Source organism: Tursiops truncatus, chromosome 19 (assembly GCF_011762595.2).
Source record: "Tursiops truncatus isolate mTurTru1 chromosome 19, mTurTru1.mat.Y, whole genome shotgun sequence".
Taxonomy (NCBI): Eukaryota; Metazoa; Chordata; class Mammalia; order Artiodactyla; family Delphinidae; genus Tursiops; species Tursiops truncatus.
In genome coordinates this window covers 7,681,916-7,702,939 of record NC_047052.1, presented here as the reverse complement: position 1 = coordinate 7,702,939, position 21,024 = coordinate 7,681,916, and the positions used below count along the sequence as shown (strand labels likewise).

At 48.7% G+C, this 21,024-nt stretch overlaps 1 protein-coding gene across 2 annotated transcripts in view; it reads right to left on the bottom strand.

Moving 5' to 3' along the window:
- Nucleotides 1–1,238: 1,238 nt before the first annotated feature.
- The window catches only part of CDYL2 (chromodomain Y like 2), a 179,874-nt gene continuing 160,088 nt past the window's right edge, over nt 1,239–21,024 (bottom strand). Inside the window, exons 4-8 of one of the 2 annotated variants that reach the window (XM_033844776.2) lie at nt 20,722–20,894; nt 12,182–12,392; nt 10,238–10,381; nt 7,487–7,666; nt 1,239–5,452 (exon numbers count right to left, since the gene is read on the bottom strand). In XM_033844776.2, the coding sequence (XP_033700667.1) occupies nt 7,508–7,666; nt 10,238–10,381; nt 12,182–12,392; nt 20,722–20,894 (687 nt within the window). In that variant the 3' untranslated portion in view covers nt 1,239–5,452; nt 7,487–7,507. Of the gene's footprint in view, nt 7,667–10,237; nt 10,382–12,181; nt 12,393–20,721; nt 20,895–21,024 lie in introns of both variants that reach the window. The other variant, XM_033844775.2, reaches the window with a different exon arrangement.

Sequence of the window (21,024 nt, the reverse complement as noted above, 5' to 3'; positions counted from 1 at the left end):
AATATATTGGTGAGTCATTTAATTGTTGATGTGTCTAACCAGATGGGAGCCTCAGCCCACTTCCTCTCACGATTGGGCAAGGGCTTCTTTCAGTATCATATCACATCAGTGTTAGCCTGTGACAGACAGTTAAAGGAAGAAGGGTTTGCCTTATAGATGCTACACTCTGAAACATCTGAAGGGCCTCGTCCAGTCTCCTAGAAGGACCAGAAGCAGTCAGGAGCAAAGGACTTCCCAGGTTTGACCTTGACTACTTGGGATGGAGTCAGGACCTCAGAGAAAGGGTAAACAGGCACACAAGACGACAATGATGACACCAAGAACAAGAGAAAGGGAAAGGAAAGGAAAGGGGACCAGCACAGGGAAGATCCTGGGCTCCAGCCAAGGCTGGCGGGCCCACACCGACAGAAAGGGGACCTGAAAGAAGATTAACAATTAACGCCGCACAGTCTTCTAGACTTTGCAGGTGTTCACGATTGTGTAAAGTGTTCTCTTCGGTACTGCGCCGTGAACACTCTGAGAATCACAGCAGGATTACGTGCCTTTCTCACATTCTTGGACCCCAAGCTTCTGTACGACGGGGGCTGTCTGAGTCATCTGTGCCTTTCAGCACCTGTGCAGCCCGAGAGAGAGCAGGGGGCTCGATACTGCTGCTGGATGGACGGACAGGTAGATGTGACCTTGTGCAAATCCCTTTCCCAGAATTCCCTGCTGCCACGCGCCCCCAAAAGTCTCCTTCTTCCTATTTCCTGCAGCCTCCACGTCGTCTCCGGAGCCAGGCATCCTCAGCCGTGTGTCTTTCCTAAGAGCCACACTGTGATGACCGAGGCAACGAGAAAGGATTCTGCATAATTCCTCAGTGACAAATACGGTCGTTAGCCACGTGCGGCCACTGGGATTGTACAAAACCAAGCTCTGTGGAGGCTTATCTCGAGTGAGGACGGGTCCCTATGCAAAGAAACATTCCAGGCATACCAGGGAAGGGGTGCATGAGCCTATCAACCTTCTGAAAAACAGTACCAGCGCCCTCCCCATCAACCACCAGCCTGAATAACTCGAAGCCTCAAGGCCGATGTGGGTGAGGGCATCTCTGCTCCCCAGGAAACCAGACACAACTTAGAAGCTTCAGATGTCGCAACCCCCTGGAGGCCCCAGAAACTTCTCTGTTCAGAAACCACAGAACCTGTTTGTGAACCTTATGTGCAGGCTAACAAAGGGAGAACACAAGCAAACGCAGACGGAGTTTCAACCTTTTTATTCAAAGCAGCTTCTCACAATGTATAAATACTGCATATTAGTACACATGAAAAATACAACTTCTAAGGCACCCAGAAATGTGTTCATACACGTTACAGGACCATTCACAAAGAGAGTGTACAATTTGCTCTAGACAGTCAGCATTTGATAAATCGGAAGATTATTATCCCTCCGTACTGCACCCAGTCTCAGGGAATATTTACAGCATGGTGAGAAAGGGGCAGCTGTACCTGCTTTATCAGTCTATGAATTACTCATACTTACAGATATTCAGAACTAGTTAAAGACTCTCCCATGATAACCCGGTGAAAGAAAATGAGTAGCCTAATTTGCAAAGGTCTCCTTGGATTTTGGTGTGTGTGCTATATCCAGGATCAAATCTGAACACTCCCAGGGTAGGCTGGATACTTTTTTGGTAGCCTGCTTCAATTATCAGAGGTTTGGTAATAAGCCTTACCGCTAGAATCCCACTTCTTCAGTATCAATCATTTCTCAACCGGTTAATGGATGAATGATTTCATCACGGATGAAGATGGAGCATCACCTAGTGTGAGAAGTGAAGAAGATTCTTCTCGGGCTAAACAGGAAGTGGAATGGGTTGATGGAGAACAAAAAGGAGGTGGAAATCTAGCAACTGCAGGATCTCAGTGCTCAGTGTAGACACATCTGAAGAACTCACGCTGGAGGTTTCTATTCAGATGGAGCAGTCCACACTGCTCAGATAACCTGAAGAATGCCAGCCCCCCACTCCTTAGGGTACCGGTATGGATAAAGGCTGGGACTACACAGCAGAAACACCAACCTGAGACAGTGCATTTCAATCTGAGAAGCTCATCTGTCAGAGCCTTCTCAAGGTGACGACAAATCCTTCTGTAGGGCCAGCCAGGGGGAGCGTGAGGTCGGTGGATGGGAGCAGATTCTCTGTGCCATAAAGCATGTACGTCTCTGCCTAGATGTGCCCACAATCTATGAAACTCGTACTCTGCTGGAATAATGGAATTCTTTGGTCCTTGGTTTTATGAAAGGCAATATTTTCACAATCCTGTCAGCATGGACATCAGCAAATGACTTCAAGCTGGGACGAACGGCACAGGGACACATTAAATACTAGATGGAAAACTCCACACCCTCCAAACTTCCCAGAGTCGCCTTAAGGAGCACCAGCGTGAGGCCAGGTGTTGGGCCAATGAGGCGTGGTCAACCCACAGAGATGCCAGAGCTGAAGCTGAAAACTAGATGTCAGTTTCTCTGATTGACGCACACACTGCAAATATTTGAAGCAAATCTCCATCCTAATGGAAGATAAGTTGACTTTATGAACACTTATTTGAGAAGAACCAAATAACTTGACTTTAGCTATTCTATGGCCCTGGTCTCAAGATCATCTTTAAAGCCTTGGTAAGGAGAACCAGTAGGTAAGCAGGGCCAACTGAAAAGAATCATAATTTTAAAAAAAAAGAAATTTAAGTTCCAAAGTTTAGTTGGTTTTTATCAGATCCCAGACACAGTGGACACACTGCCAGTGAGCTCCGTGACTTACACGCCATTCAAACAGCCCCGGGTAGACTGGCTCAGCTGATGTGTACGTCGTGCATCTAGTTTGCCTGTGCCCTGCTAAACTCAGGTTCAGTATGGCCTAACGCACCTAGTTCACTGATAAGACACTCAGGACATGTGGGAATGCGGATTATGTAACTGAAAGCGACTTCAGATTGTCTGCACAGTAAGACTCACATGTAAACTTTGTTAACGTCTCTCAAGGAGTGCTGACCACGGCCAGACTGGACATGTCCAGGTCACCTGCAAGGAGCCTGGAGTCAACCACCAAGGTCAGGAGCAGAAAATGCCATTGGTTCAGAACAAATGATGGACCAGTAGCCCTCCCTGTGACCACATCTACACCATGTGACTAGCACGAAGGTGGCTCCAGAACTCCTGTCCGTGGCCAAAGACAATCACCAAGGTGTCTATCTGGGCCCTGCCGCCATCAACTCAACCAAACTCTCCGGATTAGATTAGCCATGGCGCACAGACCGCACAGTCCATCCACGTGGCTTACGCTACTTGGAAGAAACAACCCGTATTACCTTTTTTTTTTTTTTTGCAACAAGCTTAAGGCTCTGTTCACAAACTCCATCAACTGGCACACAGTGAGAATTTATGGGGAGATCTTCAACTACATATGTAGTTGCAAAGGTTGGAAAATCTACTGATCCTAATGGTAAGGCTTATTCACAAATTCAATACATTTTCAAATTCTACTTCAAACTCACTTACTTTGAGAAAAGGAAAATTAACCGGCTCTCTTACAATTTAAGAACACTAGATTCTAATGGAAAACAAAAAACAAAAAAACCATTGGCACCAAACCAGAATGCTATTTTTTTGAAAGAACAAGTGATATTAATGGAAAAGATTGCCTAAAACGCATATCCTAACTTACCACAGAAATATAAAAGTTTATATTCTGAAAATATATATTGTATTAAAGTCTGTAAGCATTTCAACCAAAATTTGCAGAAATAACTAAGCAACACTTATCTACAACAAAAATATACATGCAAGACAACCCCCAAATGGTTTCCATTAAATATCTACAAAGGCAAAGTGTAGATTTTTAAAGATCATACAAAACCATTTACAGAGAATAAAATAAAATACTTAAGAAATCTCATTTAGAGTCTTAAATACTGTGTATATTAGTGAGGATGTCTAAACTAATATATACAACAGATCTAAGTATCTGAATACAGAAACACAGAAGAGAAGCAATTCTGCATTTTAAATATTCACTTAGGAAGATCTGAAGATGTTTCTATCTGTTTCTCTTTGTTAAAAAAATTTCCACAGAAACTAGATTGGAAAATTACATGAATGTGACTAAATTTCAAATTAAAAAAAGTTTACAAAATTTTTTAAACCAACAATTAATAATGGGAAATGCAATTCAGCATCCAATGAAGGCTATCTTTTAAATGTGGATATCTGGAGATACAGTTGCACTGATCGAAGTCTACTGTGATTATCATTTTTCCATCCTCATACTAAACTTCATATGGGAAAAACATATTTTCATGCTTCAGAGAGAACATTTCCTAGTTTACTTTATACCAAACAAGAATAACATTTAAAATCAATTCTCTACTACTTTCTCAGAGTTATCCACTTTCATTCCAAGAGGGTCACTTTTGATGGTTTTCACCCACAGACATTATTTCAAAGCAGGAAGGGACATATGGGTATATCTACCTTAGGCTGAGGCTTCCAAACGGTGAGGAACTCTGATCATCTTAGCAAAGTTCTCCAAAAAGTCCTCCTGGAACAAGGCTATTAACATAAATGTTCCACTGCAAGATGCTGGATGCTAATCGCCAGGGGTTGGAGGAGAGGAGAGTTCTAACGCATGGCTAACAGGATGGCAAGGAGTGGATTGTCCAGAAGGCTGCTTGACTAAAGAAGTATCCTCATCTTCCCACCACAGCTCTCCTTCCAACCCCAAAGGTAATTCTGGGATGGGGCTACCAAGACCAAGCATGATTCCTCCAAGAACCTGCCCAGGCTCTGGGATGTGACCGCCTGGGTGGGGAGGGGGCAAAGCAGAGTAGAGAGAAAGGAGAAAGGATCCTATGGGTGGAGAGAAGGTCCTGGGGTAGAAGACAAAAAGTGGGCCTTGTCTCAAGAGAGCTATGAGGTTAAACCCTGACACAACAACAGGTCTGGCAAATTCCAACCCAGGTCAATCAGCTGGAAGTTTCCTGGATCTCATCTATACATTATCAAAACAACTAACCAGAAAGTGAAAAATTCAGTGGTTTGGTCTACCCTGTAGCAAACAGATGTAACTGAGTTTTGCCCAATTTGTGGAACATCCTTCTAGAACTGACTGTATGGAAACAACCGAAACACAGACTGTCTTGTAAAACACCTCCTGTTATACACGAAACCTACAGGTTAACACCAGGCATTCCATCTTAGTGATGGTTTCACATTCCTACCTCATCATCAGAGATCCTTGAGGTGTTTAGAAGTTTAGATTTGATGATCCAAAGCTATGTTTTAGTTCAAAGCTAAAACACTTCTGGTTTTTTCAGCAGGGAACAAAGATGGGCACTGAGCAAAAGGAATTTCCAAACATCCTCTTCCATTCCAACGAGAATCCTAACACTGCTTCTAGAGACGTTGAACGTGGCTGCCCCTAGAAGGTAAAAAGAAAACGAAGTGCTCTTTCTTTAGATGACTTAGTGATGGTTGAGAAGTTATCTGTCAAGGGTGAGGTCGTCTAGGGCCTTTGGTCTCAAAGGAAAAGACAAACCCAAATTGAGATGTGACAACAGGTATTTGGGCAAAAGCAGGTGTTTCCCTGTAGAAACTCCCCATCGTCTAGGTCTGCAGTTCCTACAGAAACCCCCATGGAGCAAGGGGAGGGTAACACATCAGCCCCATCTTCCTCTGGCTGGATTCAGCCAGGGTGGCTGCCCCCCAGCCGAAGCGAGAAGAAAGTGAGACATGTCCTCTTCCCTGAGCCTCGAGAAGTCATGGGGAAACTCAGAAGGAGAGAGGCTTTCAACAGAGGGAACCAAGACCATCTGGAGGACGGAGAATCCAGGTAAACTCAGGTTCACTGTTTAAAGGCCTATGTCTCTAGTTCTGCTATAGACAGTCCACCTGTTCTCCGAAACACAAAGCTCAGGGCCATGAGTCCTCTCCACCTGCCCAGTCTAGTGCATCCAGCTGCCTTCAGGGGAGGGAAGAGGACCAGAAAGGGAGAGAGAACTGTAACAATGACCCTCCCTCCCCTCAGCTGGCCTCCCCTCCCCCAGCTGTGCGTAACTCTCACTGCTCAACTTTCTCTGCGGAAGGGTCAAGGGGGGCTGGTGACTAACAGAGGGTACTAGGAGGAGACGGGTGAGCAGAGGTCCTTGAGGACACCTGGCGGGGGGATTGTGATGGAAATGGAAAAATCCCGCCACTCTGCGAACCTAACTTTCTCTGGCGCTTGACCCTCATACAGAACATGGTCCTGTCACTTCTCTGCTTGAACTCTGATGTCTACGTTCTCCTCTCCAACCAAAAAAAACCAACACCCCAAACCAGAACCCCTCCTTCGCCACAGCTGATCCAGGGACTTTGGGCTGATGGTCTGAATACAAATGCTGGAGCCCCGCTGCGGCCCACGCGCCCTGGGACAGGAGGCCTCATCCCTGGTTACTGCTCCATTACTGGACCATTCAGGCGGGAAGCCCCATTTATCTCCTTAAAGGGAGCAGAGTGAAGAGAAAACTCTTCCATGATTTCTCCCAAGAGCAAGTATTCACTTGTCATAGAACTGTTTCACACGCAGGAAATCTGGGGCAGAGCTATTCCTTTTATTCACAGAAATCCCGTTTTCATCTCTCTGAATTTTATTTCTACGCGGTTCACTGCTAGAATGTACCAAATGGCGTGAACCTTGTACGGGATTTGGTCCAGGGCAGTGTGAAAATAATATCTGTGTGAACAACAGATATCATAATATATAAACAAAAATAAATAAGTTAAATAAGTCGGGTGAAAAAAAAAAACATTTTCCTAGTAGTTATGTGTTTGCAAAACTAGCTTTACATATAATACACATAAATTATCAGAATTTCCACTTACATTGTTTTAAAAATATATATTTAACAAAATGCTCCTAAATATACAATATCTGGGTTTGTAAATCACTCAATTGGGTTTTAAGACCAAGCCCTAGAAGTCACGCAGATATGCATCAGAGAGGAGACTGAGGCTGGATCTACACAGTCGTTCTGCTCATGGGTCTAGAAATTCCCTAAGATTGGTCGTCCCCTATCACTGGATCTGTACTTAACCAGACACAGCCATGGCAGCCAAGTTTCCAAATCAGAGGCACTGTGTAGACACAGCCTGAGTCAGAGGATGGGGAAATGGGTCTTCCCCTTCCTGGACCAGGATGGTGCATTTCAGCAAGTGGGGAGAGGACAAGGGCACCTGGCAGAGGACTGGGAAGATACAGCCCTCGATAGCTCTCCAGCCAGTTGGGGTGGGGACACAGGGGAGGCCAAGTATGCTGCGTTTCCCATCGTTACACAAAACCAAACCAATGAGGAGCAACCAAAGGACACGAGGAAATGGACACGACCCTAGGTATAGCGAGACACCTTGACAGACTCCTTGGCCGGGAATACACTGTGCTCTGATTTCTGAAACACAGGACAGAGCTGGAAGTCACCTGCCCTTGAGCACTGGGCCCTCAGACTTCATAAATTTTGTCCTGCAGGTAGCTGAACAGGGAATCCAGGCCTTTGGAGGAACCCCAGAGCTGTTTGAGCATGAGGCATTCTTTCTCGTTCACATCTTCAAGCACCGACTTCAGGAAGCTCCGGACGAGGCATTTCGACTCCTCCAGCACCTGGAGGGAAACACACAAGCCTCATTAGCCTGGCGCCAGGGACTCTGCTCCAGAAGGATGTACTTAACCTCCTCATGTCCAAAGCCACAGGAGGTTGCCTCCTCTGGTCCGGGGCTTCCCAGGCCTCTGCCCTTGGCAACGGCCAGGAACGGATTGCAGGCATGCTGAGACGTTGAGCCCTCAGACCTTGGGATGGCTGAGTGGGACCCGCGTTAACCTCAACTGCAGGAGTGACACTGACATATACTCAGAGTCACTTTCTATGGATGTCATGAAAACGTTTGGGAAATACTGCTTTCACCTCCCCATGCTACCTAACTTAAGAATGGCTGGGATCACAGAGTAAGATAATGAAATGAACTAATGGTTGTCAAAGTATCCGTGGGACCCACGCTGACAGCAATGCCCCTTGGTCAGGCTTAGTAATTAAGAGTAGTAGTAATAAAAGTAGTAATAAAAGTAGAAATCATTGTAATAGTAATAACAATTGCAGTAATTGTAGCAATGAGCAATAATAGTGGTAACAACAGTAACGCTATAGTATTATAGCGATAACAGTAATGTTAGTGGTAGTAATAATGGTAACAACACCATAGTATTATAGCAACAATAACAGTAATGCCAGTGGTCGTAATAATACTACAGTATTATAGTAGTGATAATGGCTGATATTAGTAATATGGTAGCAATCACGGTAATAATAGTAATAATAACCATAATCATGAGTAAGAACAGTGGTAGCAAGCACAGTGATTAGAATAACAATGCCACTACCACCACTGTTAGCCAATCGGCTCTACGATAGGCACTTCTGCATTCTTTTATTTCTTCCTCAAGATAACTGCGCAACTAGGTAGCCGTCTCGGCGTTACAGATGAAAGATGTGAGCTCAGGAAGTGAAGGTGCCCCGGGCCGCCTGATGGGTGTGCCCTGCCAACGCCTGGCTGATTCTGCAGGCTCCACGCTGCCTCGGTCTGGCAGAGGCATAGCCGGAAGCCGGGCGTCCGAGCATCCTTCCGCTGGCCTCCACCACCCTCTGTGGACCTGGAGGCTCTGGTCCTCAGTCTCACAAAGCGCTTTCCAACAGAAAAAAGCAAGACAAGAGCTCCCTTGCTCAAGCAGGCTGGAAAGGGGCAGTGATCTCCCTCAGCTTGGGCTGGAGGCGAATGGGTGGTAAGAAAGGGCTGGCAGACCAAGGGTGCCTCTTTCCTTCCAAGAATTGCTCTCCTGGGGTCGTGGGGTAGATTCCCGTCTCAGGGGAATCACCCCAAAGCTCCTGAATTCATACCTGTGGGTGGGAGAGGTTTCCTTGCAGTACTTCTTCAAAAGCCGGTTTCATCTGAGCACCTCCACTGCCCAGAGACCAAACTCCTCAGTGGAGCCTTGGGGCCTTTCTCCTCCCTGCCTTTTCAGTCTTACCATCCCTCAGCTAGCCCCTGCACCTGCTCACACCACCAGGAGCCGCTGCCTAGACTCCACGCAGGGTTTTGGACTCTTGCGGCCTCACTCACACCATTTGCTCTGCTGAGAACTTCCACCCACCTCTCTGTGCAGCTGCCCCTATGTCACCAATCATCCCCGTTTGCCCAGGCTCACGGGGTTTCCTGGGACTCGAGATTTTTGGTGCTGAAACCAGGAGAGTCTCAGGCAAAGTGGGACGAGTTGGTCACCAGAATCATCAGGAAGATTAAAAGAGAATTCCCATAAAGGGATAAGCAAAGTGCTTGGCCCAACAAGGCTGTACCATCCCCACCCTGCCACTGTCCCTGGGACCAACAGGCTTCCGGGGGGCAGAGCTGACACACAGTACGTGCCCAGTAAAGGCTGATGAGGCGTATCAAGAGGGGCGTGGCAGCTGGGTGCAGGCTCGGGGTAGACAGGGAGGAGGAGAGGGGTGCTCACGGGTCAGCCCCACAACCCAGCCCAGCACCCCTGTGACGCTGAAGCACAGGAAGCGTCCGGGCCTGCAGCTCCCCAAGCACCTTCCTCGTTCCCCACTCGGCCCTTTCTCCACCTTCAACAGGGTATTTCCATACAGCGCTCAGAGAGACTTTGATGAGATAAAATCGACACAATTCAAACCCGGTGTCTCCGCGGAGGGGTTATTTATTTATCTGTTTTTCAAGGCGTCTTCAGAGTCGAACTGGTTACATGTGCCAAGCACTGGACAGGCAGGAGAGATGAGGTACCAGAACAGCGGAAACCACTTTTTCTCATCTCTCAACTGGCTTCACACCCTCTGTCCTTATTCGTCTTTGCTTCTCATTTCTTTGAAAACCATACATGATTTGTATTTTCGTGCATGTTTAGAACTTTCTTTAAAGGCAACCCTTCTACCCCAGGGTATAAATCTCTTCTGTGAGGTTTTCACACTAGAGCTGACGGGGAATATCTAACAGTGCTGACCACCTCCCTCTGGATTTAAGCTCTCAGCACCGAGATGCGGCATCTGTTAAATCATGTACTCCCTGCGTGACCTTTGGCAAGTCGGTCACTCCCTTCCGGCCTCGTTGCCCTCACCTGTAAAATGGGTCTACTGCAAGGACAGGGCACAGAGACTCGGGAACTCACCACCGCGCTGCAGGAGGCCATCTCCTTGACCCGCAGCATGACCTCCTGGCTGAACGTGGTTGGCCAGAAGACCTGTGACACCAGGCCTCTGCTGCATGCCTCCTGGGCGGTGAGCTTCCGCCCGCAGAAGAGCATCTCGTTGGCCTGAGAAAGCAAAGGCAGGAGAAGGCTGAGAGCTGGCACGCCTCCAAGCCTGCTCGCGAGCCCGCCTGCTGTGCGCAACTGTCCCGGCTCCCAGAGGCAGCATCCTTAACTGGGGGCCAAAGATGCTCTGGGGGCTGCTTGCACACGCCTGTGTCTACATGCGTCTTTCTGCACAGAGGGCCCACAGCTTTCACTGAATTCCCCTAAGAAGCCATGTCCCTGCAGGGGCTCCACCTGCAATACCCACTCCCCCCCCCGCCCCCGTCTGGTGGCAGGGCTGCAGGAGGAGACGTGTGTGGGCTGGGAACAGTTCACAGCTGATACCCCTTCCTCGGTGACTGATTCGGGGATGAGCGGATGAGCCACCCGAGATATTAAAGCTGTCTGTGAGGTCTCCAAGCTGGAGAGGATGGGGAAGACACTTCCTCCCTCTCTGGTGGCTTAAGTCACAGAGCCCAGGGCCACCCGCTGCTGTGGAGAGGGACGGGCTGCCAAGACAGCAGGGATGGAGAACAAGAGCCCTGCCGGCGCTGGGATTCCCGGGCGTGACACCCCCAAAGGAGGCTCTACTGCTGGACCTGCCAGTTACAGCAACCGTTAAATTCCTTTCTTCCCCTCTTTAAGCCAGTTAAAGTGTTTCCATCACCGGCAGCCAGAAAGGTCCCGAGTAAGACCATAATCCCAACGCAGAGAGGCGCTCCCCTCCCAGTGACCCGGGGCTGTGCATAGGCAGTGCCCAGGTACGAAGGGCAGAAACACCTCCTGCGTCCTGCCGTGGCCTCTGCGCCCCACCCCCCAGAGAACTTCCCCTGACTTTGAAGTGTGCAGCTGTCGTACACGGTCTGGGAAAAGCAACGTGGGAAAGGTCCCGGGCACAGACAGAGCCCAGCGCAGTCACCCACTGACACCAACAAATGACTCTCCCGCTGATAATTAGGGCAAGATGGTCACGGTCCCTCCCCCACCGCCTTCACACAGCAGACAACCAAATCCCTTCCCTGACTGCCGTCCACCTGCCTCCCCTGTCGCTCCCTTCCCGGCCCTGCAGGCTTAGCCGCTCTCAGATGGATGTTGAAATGTCAAGCTCTCCCAGCCTCTGGATCTGTGCACGTGCCTCCCCTTTTGTTCTGGTTGTCACTGGAGGGTCATGATGACCCAAGGGACAATCTTTCACGCCCGAGGAGCAAAATTTGTCCGGTCAGTAATAAGCCTGTGGATGCATTCGGCTGGACGTTTGAAGACAAATACGTGTCACTGAACGTATTCAGAGACACTGTCTCAGGAAGGAGGAATGCGAGGAAGGAACCCAGTAGAAGGAGCCCACCAGGATGCAGTCGGGGAGAACACGTCTCAATCAGCAACATTCTTGGAGTTTCAGAAATGATTGAAGTGAAAGAAAGCGATAAGGCTGTACAAGGTTAACATTTTTGTGACCACGAAGGAATCGGGCAGAGCACAGGGGCCGAGATCAAAAGGGAAAAGCGCCTGCTTCCGGGGCTCTCTGGCTGCCCCGTCTTCCTACCACTGCTGAGATGGTAAAGCCGCAGAAAGTAGCCCCAGCTCCCGAGTCTGAATGGCCTTGCAATCCACCTGCTGGGCCTGCTGCATAGACACCAGCTGGCGGCGACTCTGGGAAGGCAGAGGAAGCTGAGACGACCCCCAGATTCCACAGGCCAGGAGCACCCCCGGGGCTTGACCCACATGAAGGGCTGTATCCTAAACCCAGGACAGAGGAGGGGTGCTGTGGGACCCAAAACCCATGGGTCGCAGGGAAGGACCCGCCGCAGAGAGGAGGCTTACCAGTGCGACACCCAGGATCTGGGGGAAGGTATAGGAGGAACAGCCGGCGGGCGTGAGGCGGATGGTGGCGTAGGGGGTCTGAAACCAGGCTTTCTCGCTGGCCCACACGATGTCGCAAAGGGGCAGGATGGAGGCTCCCAGGCCCAGCGCGGGCCCATTGATCGCCACCACGATGGGCTTCTTAAACTGGATAAAGGCCTTCACAAAGTCCCTGGGGAAGAGAGAAGACCCCCTTTAGCCGGTGAGCAGGCCTGCCGAGACCCACGGACACCCTTGATTCTGTCGAGGTGGAAATAAGCTTCCCCAGGTGCTGGGAAGCACCCACAGATCAGGAGGGAAGTGGGTGCTCAGCAGGGTCTCATTCTCCCAGACACCGAGCCGCAGAGCTGCGGGCACAGGCGTGGCACACTTAGTGGGTGGTACCAGATTTTCAGAGGGAAACTCATGGGGTGATCACGGTTTGCCCAGAGGGCCCCAGGTCATGCCCGTTGTCCCAGCACTGCACCAGGCTACCCTGTCCTTCCACCCCCTAGATATTGACAAAGTGTAAATATCCTTAAGGAAGATCGCTTGAATGTTAAGGTTCTGAACAGAACCAAAAGGAGGGTGTTACAAGGAAGGGTACGTGAACTCAAGGAGAGAAGGAACATTCTAAGGGCACTGGCGAGGGTGGAATTGGTGGCTTTGAGAGGATGAACCTCTTATTATTCGAGGTGCTCCAAGTCTGGTCTAATGGTCACCCTGGGTGATGCTGCAGAGGGCATTCAAGCTTCAGACGGTAGGCACAGGTGGGGATTGATGACATTTAAGAATGCTTTCAAGTCCTAGGATTGTCTGATTCTGAGTTACCTAAAGACATGCCAGACTCACCCGGGGTGGATTCAGAATGCTGACAAGGGTCTCTATATTTGGGTGGCTTTGACCAAAACTGGGGAAGGATGCTGGGCTCCCCTGGAGGTGTGAGGCACCTGGCACCATGCCTACGAATTAGGCGATATGCTATCTCCCTGCCCTTCCGCGTTGAGCAAGGTTACAGGGTGCATCTTTAATATTAAACAGAGACGCCTACAATAAACCTCTACTTCCTTGCCTTAGAACACTTTTCACCTTTCCCTTAGTTGCTGTATTAAGGTCTATAAAATTTTAACATTCATGTGGACACAGAGGAAAGATCCAGGATGTCTAGCAAAGCTTGCATCCCTCATTATTCTCAGGTGGAAGATCGGAAACTAACAAGAACTCACAAGAATAAAATCCAAACTCCTGACCATGACCTTGGTCTGCCTCTGCTTACCTCTCCAGACGTATCTCCTGTCTCTCTCACCCCTGTTCACTGTGCAGGAGCTGCGCCGGCCTTCTGAGAGTTCTTGGAAAACACCACTATCACAATTTGCAATTATCCTAATTATCTGCTTGCTTACTTGAATTCTCCTCCCCCTTTAGTTCCTGAAGGAAACTCACAGGTCTGCCTTGGGCACTGCTTGGTCTCCATGCATACTGGAATTAGCACTCAGTAAACAATCTCCCAGAATGAGAGCAAAGACTGCAGATGTGTAGCGGTGATGCACGAGCTATTCACCAGACCTGGTTTCCCTTCCCTCTTCTTCCTGAGGCTGCAACTGGAACACGGTCCCCAGGCTCCCTTGCAGGTGGCTGTGGCCCAGTAAACAAGTGCTGGCCGATGGGATGTAAGTGGAAACCAAATACACACTTCCGGGCCTGATGCAAGGAAACCTCCCACCACACAGCCCCCCAAGCCCTCTCATCTTGACAAGCTTGGCAGTCTTGGAAGACCTTTGTTGAGCCGCAAGATGGAAGGAGTTTGAGTTCCTGAGTCACCACTTGGAGGATAGTCATGGGCTGATCAGCAACTTCTGTTCTAGGTTCACATATATGTGAAGTAAATTTCTATCACAGCTGAGCTGTTATATACATTTGGGGTTCATTTGTTACAGCAGCTAATACTTAACTAATACAAATGTCGAGCTGATTTATCCCTTCTCAGTTGATACTATTCCCCCCGAATTCTTATCGAAAGATGTGGGTATCACGGTGATATGCTGGGATCAGATTGAACTGTGAGAAGACTGCTTAATACTCCACTGGGGTAGGGGGTATCTTAGGACCTACATGTTGTCATGAAAGTACACGCCCAGGCTTGAGACGTCAGATTTCCTGACATCCGTGTGATTCTGTGAGTAGATTCTCTGTGAGGTATCTCAGTCACTGCTGCCCCACTGTGGCTGATCCCAGAAGGATACTGCTACCCAGAGGGAGACCTGGCACCACGGCCTTCTGAGTCCTGGTTTTCCAGTGGCCCATTTCCTGGCTAGACTTTCTAACTTCATGGCTTCAGTCACTGGTTTTAACAAGTGCTTTTTACCAAATGCAATTTGGAGTCTGCAGGAGATGTGGGGCTTCCTTGTAGGGTCCTTGGAACCACAGGGTTTGGGTATTTTTAACAGATGTTCTACTCCTAAATCCCCTCATATGATTCCAGGATCTTGGATCTCAGAGTTGGGAAGGACTTTAAGAGGCATGGAGCCATATGACAAACCCACAGCCAACATCGTCCTCAATGGTGAAAAACTGAAAGCATTTCCACTAAGATCAGGAACAAGACAAGGTTGCCCACTCTCACCACTCTTATTCAACATAGTTTTGGAAGTTTTAGCCACAGCAATCAGAGAAGAAAAGGAAATGAAAGGAATCCAAATCAGAAAACAAGAAGTAAAGCTGTCACTGTTTGCAGATGACATGATACTATACATAGAGAATCCTAAAGATGCTACCAGAAAACTACTAGAGCTAATCAATGAATTTGGTAAAGTAGCAGAATACAAAATTAATGCACAGAAATCTCTGGCATTCCTATACACTAATGATGAAAAATCTGAAAGTGAAATCAAGAAACACTCCCATTTACCACTGCAACAAAAAGAATAAAATATCTAGGAATAAACCTACCTAAGGAGACAAAAGACCTGTATGCAGAAAATTATAAGACACTGAGGAAAGAAATTAAAGATGATACAAATAGATGGAGAGATATACCATGTTCTTGGATTGGAAGAATCAACATTGTGAAAATGACTCTACTACCCAAATCAATCTACAGATTCAATGCAGTCCCTATCAAACTACCACTGGCATTTTTCACAGAAATAGAACAAAAACTTTCACAATGTGTATGAAAAGACCCTGAACAGCCAAAGAAATCTTAAGAACAAAAAATGGAGCTGGAGGAATCAGGCTCCCTGGCTTCAGACTATACTACAAAGCTACAGGAATCAAGACAGTATGGTACTGACACAAAAACAGAAAGATAAATCAATGGAACAGGATAGAAAGCCCAGAGATAAACCCACGCACATATGGTCACCTTATCTTTGATAAAGGAGGCAGGAATGTACAGTGGAGAAAGGACAGCCTTTTCAATAAGTGGTGCTGGTAAAACTGGACAGGTACATTTAAAAGTATGAGATTAGAACACTCCCTAACACCATACACAAAAATAAGCTCAAAATGGATTAAAGACCTAAATGTAAGGCCAGAAACTATCAAACTCTTAGAGGAAAACATAGGCAGAATGCTCTATGACATAAATCACAGCAAGATCCTTTTTGACCCACTTCCTAGGAAATGGAAAAACATAAATAAACAAATGGGACCTAATGAAACTTCAAAGCTTTTGCACAGCAAAGGAAACCATAAACAAGACAACAAACAAAAGACAACCCTCAGAATGGGAGAAAATATTTGCAAATGAAGCAACTGACAAAGGATTAATCTCCAAAATTTACAAGCAGCTCATGCAGCTCGATAACAAAAAAACAAACAACCCAATCCAAAAATGGGCAGAAGACCTAAATAGACATTTCTCCAAAGAAGATATACAGACTGCCAACAAAGACATGAAAGAATGCTCAACATCATTAATCATTAGAGAAATGCAAATCAAAACTACAATGAGATATCATCTCACACCAGTCAGAATGGCCATCATCAAAAAGTCTAAAAACAATAAATGCTGGAGAGGGTGTGGAGAAAAGGGAACACTCTTGCACTGCTGGTGGGAATGTGAATTGGTACAGCCACTATGGAGAACAGTATGGAGGTTCCTTAAAAAACTAAAAATAGAACTACCATATGACCCAGCAATCCCACTACTGGGCATATGCCCTGAGAAAACCATAATTCAAAAAGATTCATGTACCAAAATGTTCATTGCAGCTCTATTTACAATAGCCAGGAGATGGAAACAACCTAAGTGTCCATCATCAGATGAATGGATAAAGAAGATGTGGCACATATATACAATGGAATATTACTCAGCCATAAAAAGAAATGAAACTGAGTTATTTGTAGTGAGGTGGATGGACCTAGAGTCTGTCATAAAGAGTGAAGTAAGTCAGAAAGAGAGAGACAAATACCGTATGCTAACACATATATATGGAATCTAAGAAAAAAAAATGTCATGAAGAACCTAGGGGTAAGATGGGAATAAAGACACAGACCTACTAGAGAATGGACTTGAGGACACGGGGAGGGGGAAGGGTAAGCTGTGACAAAGTGAGAGAGTGGCATGGACATATATACACTACCAAACGTAAAATAGATAGCTAGTGGGAAGCAGCCGCATAGCACAGGGAGATCAGCTCGGTGCTTTGTGACCGCCTGGAGGGGTGGGATAGGGAGGGTGGGAGGGAGATGAAAGAGGGAGGAGATATGGGAACATATGTATATGTATAACTGATTCACTTTGTTATAAAGCAGAAACTAACACACCATTGTAAAGCAATTATACTCCAATAAAGATGTTAAAAAGAAGAAAAAAAAAGAGGCATGGAGCCCAGTCTTCCACTTGTGCAGAATCCCCTCCACAGCCTCCCGAGGACACATCATGGCCTCTGTTGAACATTCTCAATGAAGAGGGTCCATCCCTATAAAGGCGCCTCCCTGCCGAGGCCCTTATGTGGGCCCCTCCGATGCTCCTATTTGCTCTGCTTCACCATCCACACGACAGTTCTTCCAGAATTCACCTGGGCCCTCATGACTTCCCAGAAGCTTCCCCTTCCAGACCCAGAGACTTTCATGCTATTGTTTCCAACCTGAGCTCTGTGCAGAGGCACCAAGGACCCCCGAGGAGGGCTAAGGGGCCCAGGTGTGCTCAGCTCCGACCCTCCACCCCCAAGCTCCCCTGTTTCAGTCCAGCAGCCTCATGAATTCATTTCCTTGATATAAAAATGTGATGCACAGACTGCTCTCCCCATCCTTTCCCTCTCACCTCAAGCAGTAGATCTCTATCGCGAGGGCCCGCCGGATGTGGGAGCCAGACAACACACAGGATATTGCATTACAGACACTGCCGCTCAGATAGCTGATGCTGCTCTGCGTGGCAGGGCTGCGCTGAGGAGGTGGCTGGCCGTCTTCCCCCCGCGTCAGCGTCCCTCAGGCTGACACCAGCCCTCGCTTCTCCCTCCCAGGCTGATGTGGCAGAAGGAGCAGGAACTTTGGAGTCTGAAAGACTTGGGGTCAAGTCTCAACACTGCCCCTCACTAGTGGGGAGACCTCGGACAAGTTACCCAGTCTCTGGAGCCTCATTTTGCTTCCTGGAAAATGGGAAAGCCAGTGGGGGTGTCCACAAGAATTAAATGTGATGGTCCACCAGAGGCACCAGCACACTGCCTGGCACACAGGCCACTGTTATCACGGTCGGCGCATCGGCTACAGAGGGTGGACACGGCTTTCACTCCATTCTCAGTGGTCTGTAATCTGCTCACCTGGCCTGAAGGAGACTCAGCAAAATTCTGCACATGGGGATGTCTGCATTTCACCTGGAGCACTTGGCATCTGTGACCCCGTTATCCAGTCCCTTTAACCGGAGCTGTACAGTGCAGCCCTCCCACTGCCAAAGTTCAGAGCCAAGGCAGCCGGGACGGGGCCTGTGAGCACCAGGTACACACGGTGACAACCATCCTGGGCCGCCCCCAGAAGCCCACTCCATAGTCAGACCCAGGCTGAGCTAGAACTTGCGGCTGGAAGTAACACGGGTAACCATGAAAATAATTCTTTACACTTATTCTAAGTACTCATTCTGGGCCAGGCACGGGTCAAGTATTGCACACAAGTTATCTGATTCCTCTTTGTCCCAGCAGCCCGCCAGCAGGCCACCACATCCCCTGTGAGGAGTTCAGGTGAGGGCAGCCTCTCATCCAGGATTGGGCGGACAGCTTTGCTTGGATCCTGGATAGAGGCGTCTTCGGAATGAGTCATCTGAGCTCTTCCCACATCTGCCAGTCCATTCAGTGAACATCTGCAGAGGGAACGCAGCTTCCCGGGCCATGTGCACGCATGTTTTCTTTACGAAACTTTGAGGATGGGAAGGGAGCACCGCTGGGGGTACTGTGGCTGCGTGGCCCAGCCGACAGCGTGCGTGTGCCGGGAGAATTGCAAGGGATGCCCGCAGGTGATAAGGTCCTGTGGCCAAAATATGTCTCAGCCATGCCAGATTGTGAACGAAGTTCTTTCACAAGAGACTGCTCAGACAGTAAATACGTTAATGTGCCTGGAAAATCCGCAGGAGTGGGGACAGAACTCATTTATTGACAGAGCCCCTCGCTCACGATGCTGCTCTGGAAAGCTACAGAACAGTCTTTGGGGAAGGCTTCTCTGCACTGTGTTCCTGAAACTTCTGGTGCGCTCAGTCAAGGTGCAGAAGCCTCTTGGTTGGTACGGGGCGGGGGTTCTCAACCCTGTCTTCATATTAGAAACACCGAGGGAACTTTAAAACCCCCACCTCACACACAGTAACTCAGAAGCTCCTGGAGGGACAGCCGAGCAGCTGGGTTTTGGAAAAGCTCACTGGGCTGAGAACTGGTGGCCCAGGGGACACCCCTACTCCATCTCCCTGGGTCCCTGCCAGCCCACGAACTAGGAAACTCCGCTTCCTCTGCCGCCTTTCCCTTTGCTCTGCCTAAGAGAAACTCTCCTTCCTGAGGAGATGGCAACTGTCTGAGCTCCACTGGCTGCGTTTCTCCAGAGATGAGGTCATGCGTTCAGCATCTCCTCCAGTTTGGGACTGCAGCTAATGCCACCAGTGAAACTCGTAAACCAGGTGAAGGCTACAGCCACGACTTTGCTCAGGCCACAGAGGTAGGCGCCCCATCTCTGACAGTCCCATAAATGAGTATGGACGCTTATGGGGGACCCTGCTGGTCCCCTCACTATGTGACAAGGCGCCTGTGAAAGGACACAGCCGAGTGGAGCAAAGAACAAACCACCGTGTACATGGCTGGGCTATCTGCACGTGGGCAGCCCGAAAGCAGCCTGAAACCACGACGCCTTTTCTCGTAACTGCCTTCAGGTAGCCCACGTCTCTTCCAGCAAGAATTCTGCCACGGGAAGTGCACAGGGGTTTTAGAGCAGAGATTCTAGGGGATGCTTCCCCCTAAAGAGGGACTCGGAACCCCACGTGTGCAGGCGTCCCTGTGTCACCTCTTAGAGGCTCTGCATCGCCTGGAAGCCTCCCTTGCCTGTGGGAATCAGCTTCCGGGAGACGCTGCCAGAGCCCAGTGAGACTGGAGGCCACAGAAAATCCCTAACATGCGGCCGGAGGCTCCACGACTCCACGCAGAGTAACTGCTCCTTTTCAGGGGACCAGGAGGCATCACTGAACCGTGGCTTGTCTGAGGACCACATGAGATGCAGCAGTGGGCGTATGTGCCCTTCCCAGGATGGAGGACCCGTGACACCCTTGCTGGAAATCACGATCACTTGCTTTTGACAAATGCATAAAGAATGGAGAAATAACTACCCTTCAGTGTCCCAGAGGAGATACTGATCTTTGGGATTGGATGTCACCCGAGGATCCCACTTTTTGCCCCAAAGGCAATAAGACAGTGGGGGAAACATTTCCCACCCCATTGGATCTGCATACACACAGCTCCCCACATCCATCCTTCTCCCCAGGGCTGAGCCATGTCAGCTCCAGGAGGCAGGGACCCCCAGAAAAACAAAGATTTCACCATCAGGCAGAGGGTGGGAGTAGTGTGTATAATACTTGGGCATTACCAGACACTGGGCTTAATATGAAGAAATAAAATCTCTTTTTGATCCAAAGAATAAAGTGGGATATAACCTAGAGTGTAGAAGCATCCCTAATTTTGGCAGGAAGACACTGGATGCCCAGTTAAAATCTGAATTTCAGATAAACATCAAATAATGTTTTTAGTACATGTATACCCCACGTACTGCATGCGTTGGGATACACCTATGCTTTAGAAAATGTTTCATTGTTTGAAATCCCAATTTAACTGAGCAGTCTGTATGTTTTTTATTATTCATTTTTTCGGCTGCACCGCGCAGCATGTGGGATCTTAGTTTCCCAACTAGGGATGGAACCCGTGCCCCCAGCCATGGAAGCGTGGAGTCTTAACCACTGGACCGCCAGGGAAGTCCCTGAGCAGTCTGTATTTTTCAGTGGTAAACGTGGCAGCCCAAGGCAGGTCCCCAAGTGTTTGAACATGAGCAGGGCTCACCTGATGGCCTCTGCAATCCGGGTGCTCTCCTTCCTCCGGTCACTGGACAACCGGCCAATTAGGTAGGAGTAATCCAGGCCACTGCAGAACACGCTGCCCACGGCGCTAAGCAGCAGCAGTTTGCTGTCGTCCGTGGCCGCGTTGCAGAGCGCGCGCCGCACCTCCTTCATGATCTGTGGGCAGAGACGGATTTGCGGGGGTGAGTGTCCATTTGTAAGGCAGGGGCCTTCAGACCTGTGCCGACCCCTGGGCGCAGAGGGCAGTCAGTCTACTCGGCCTGCACAGGGAGCCTCCCCTGAACAC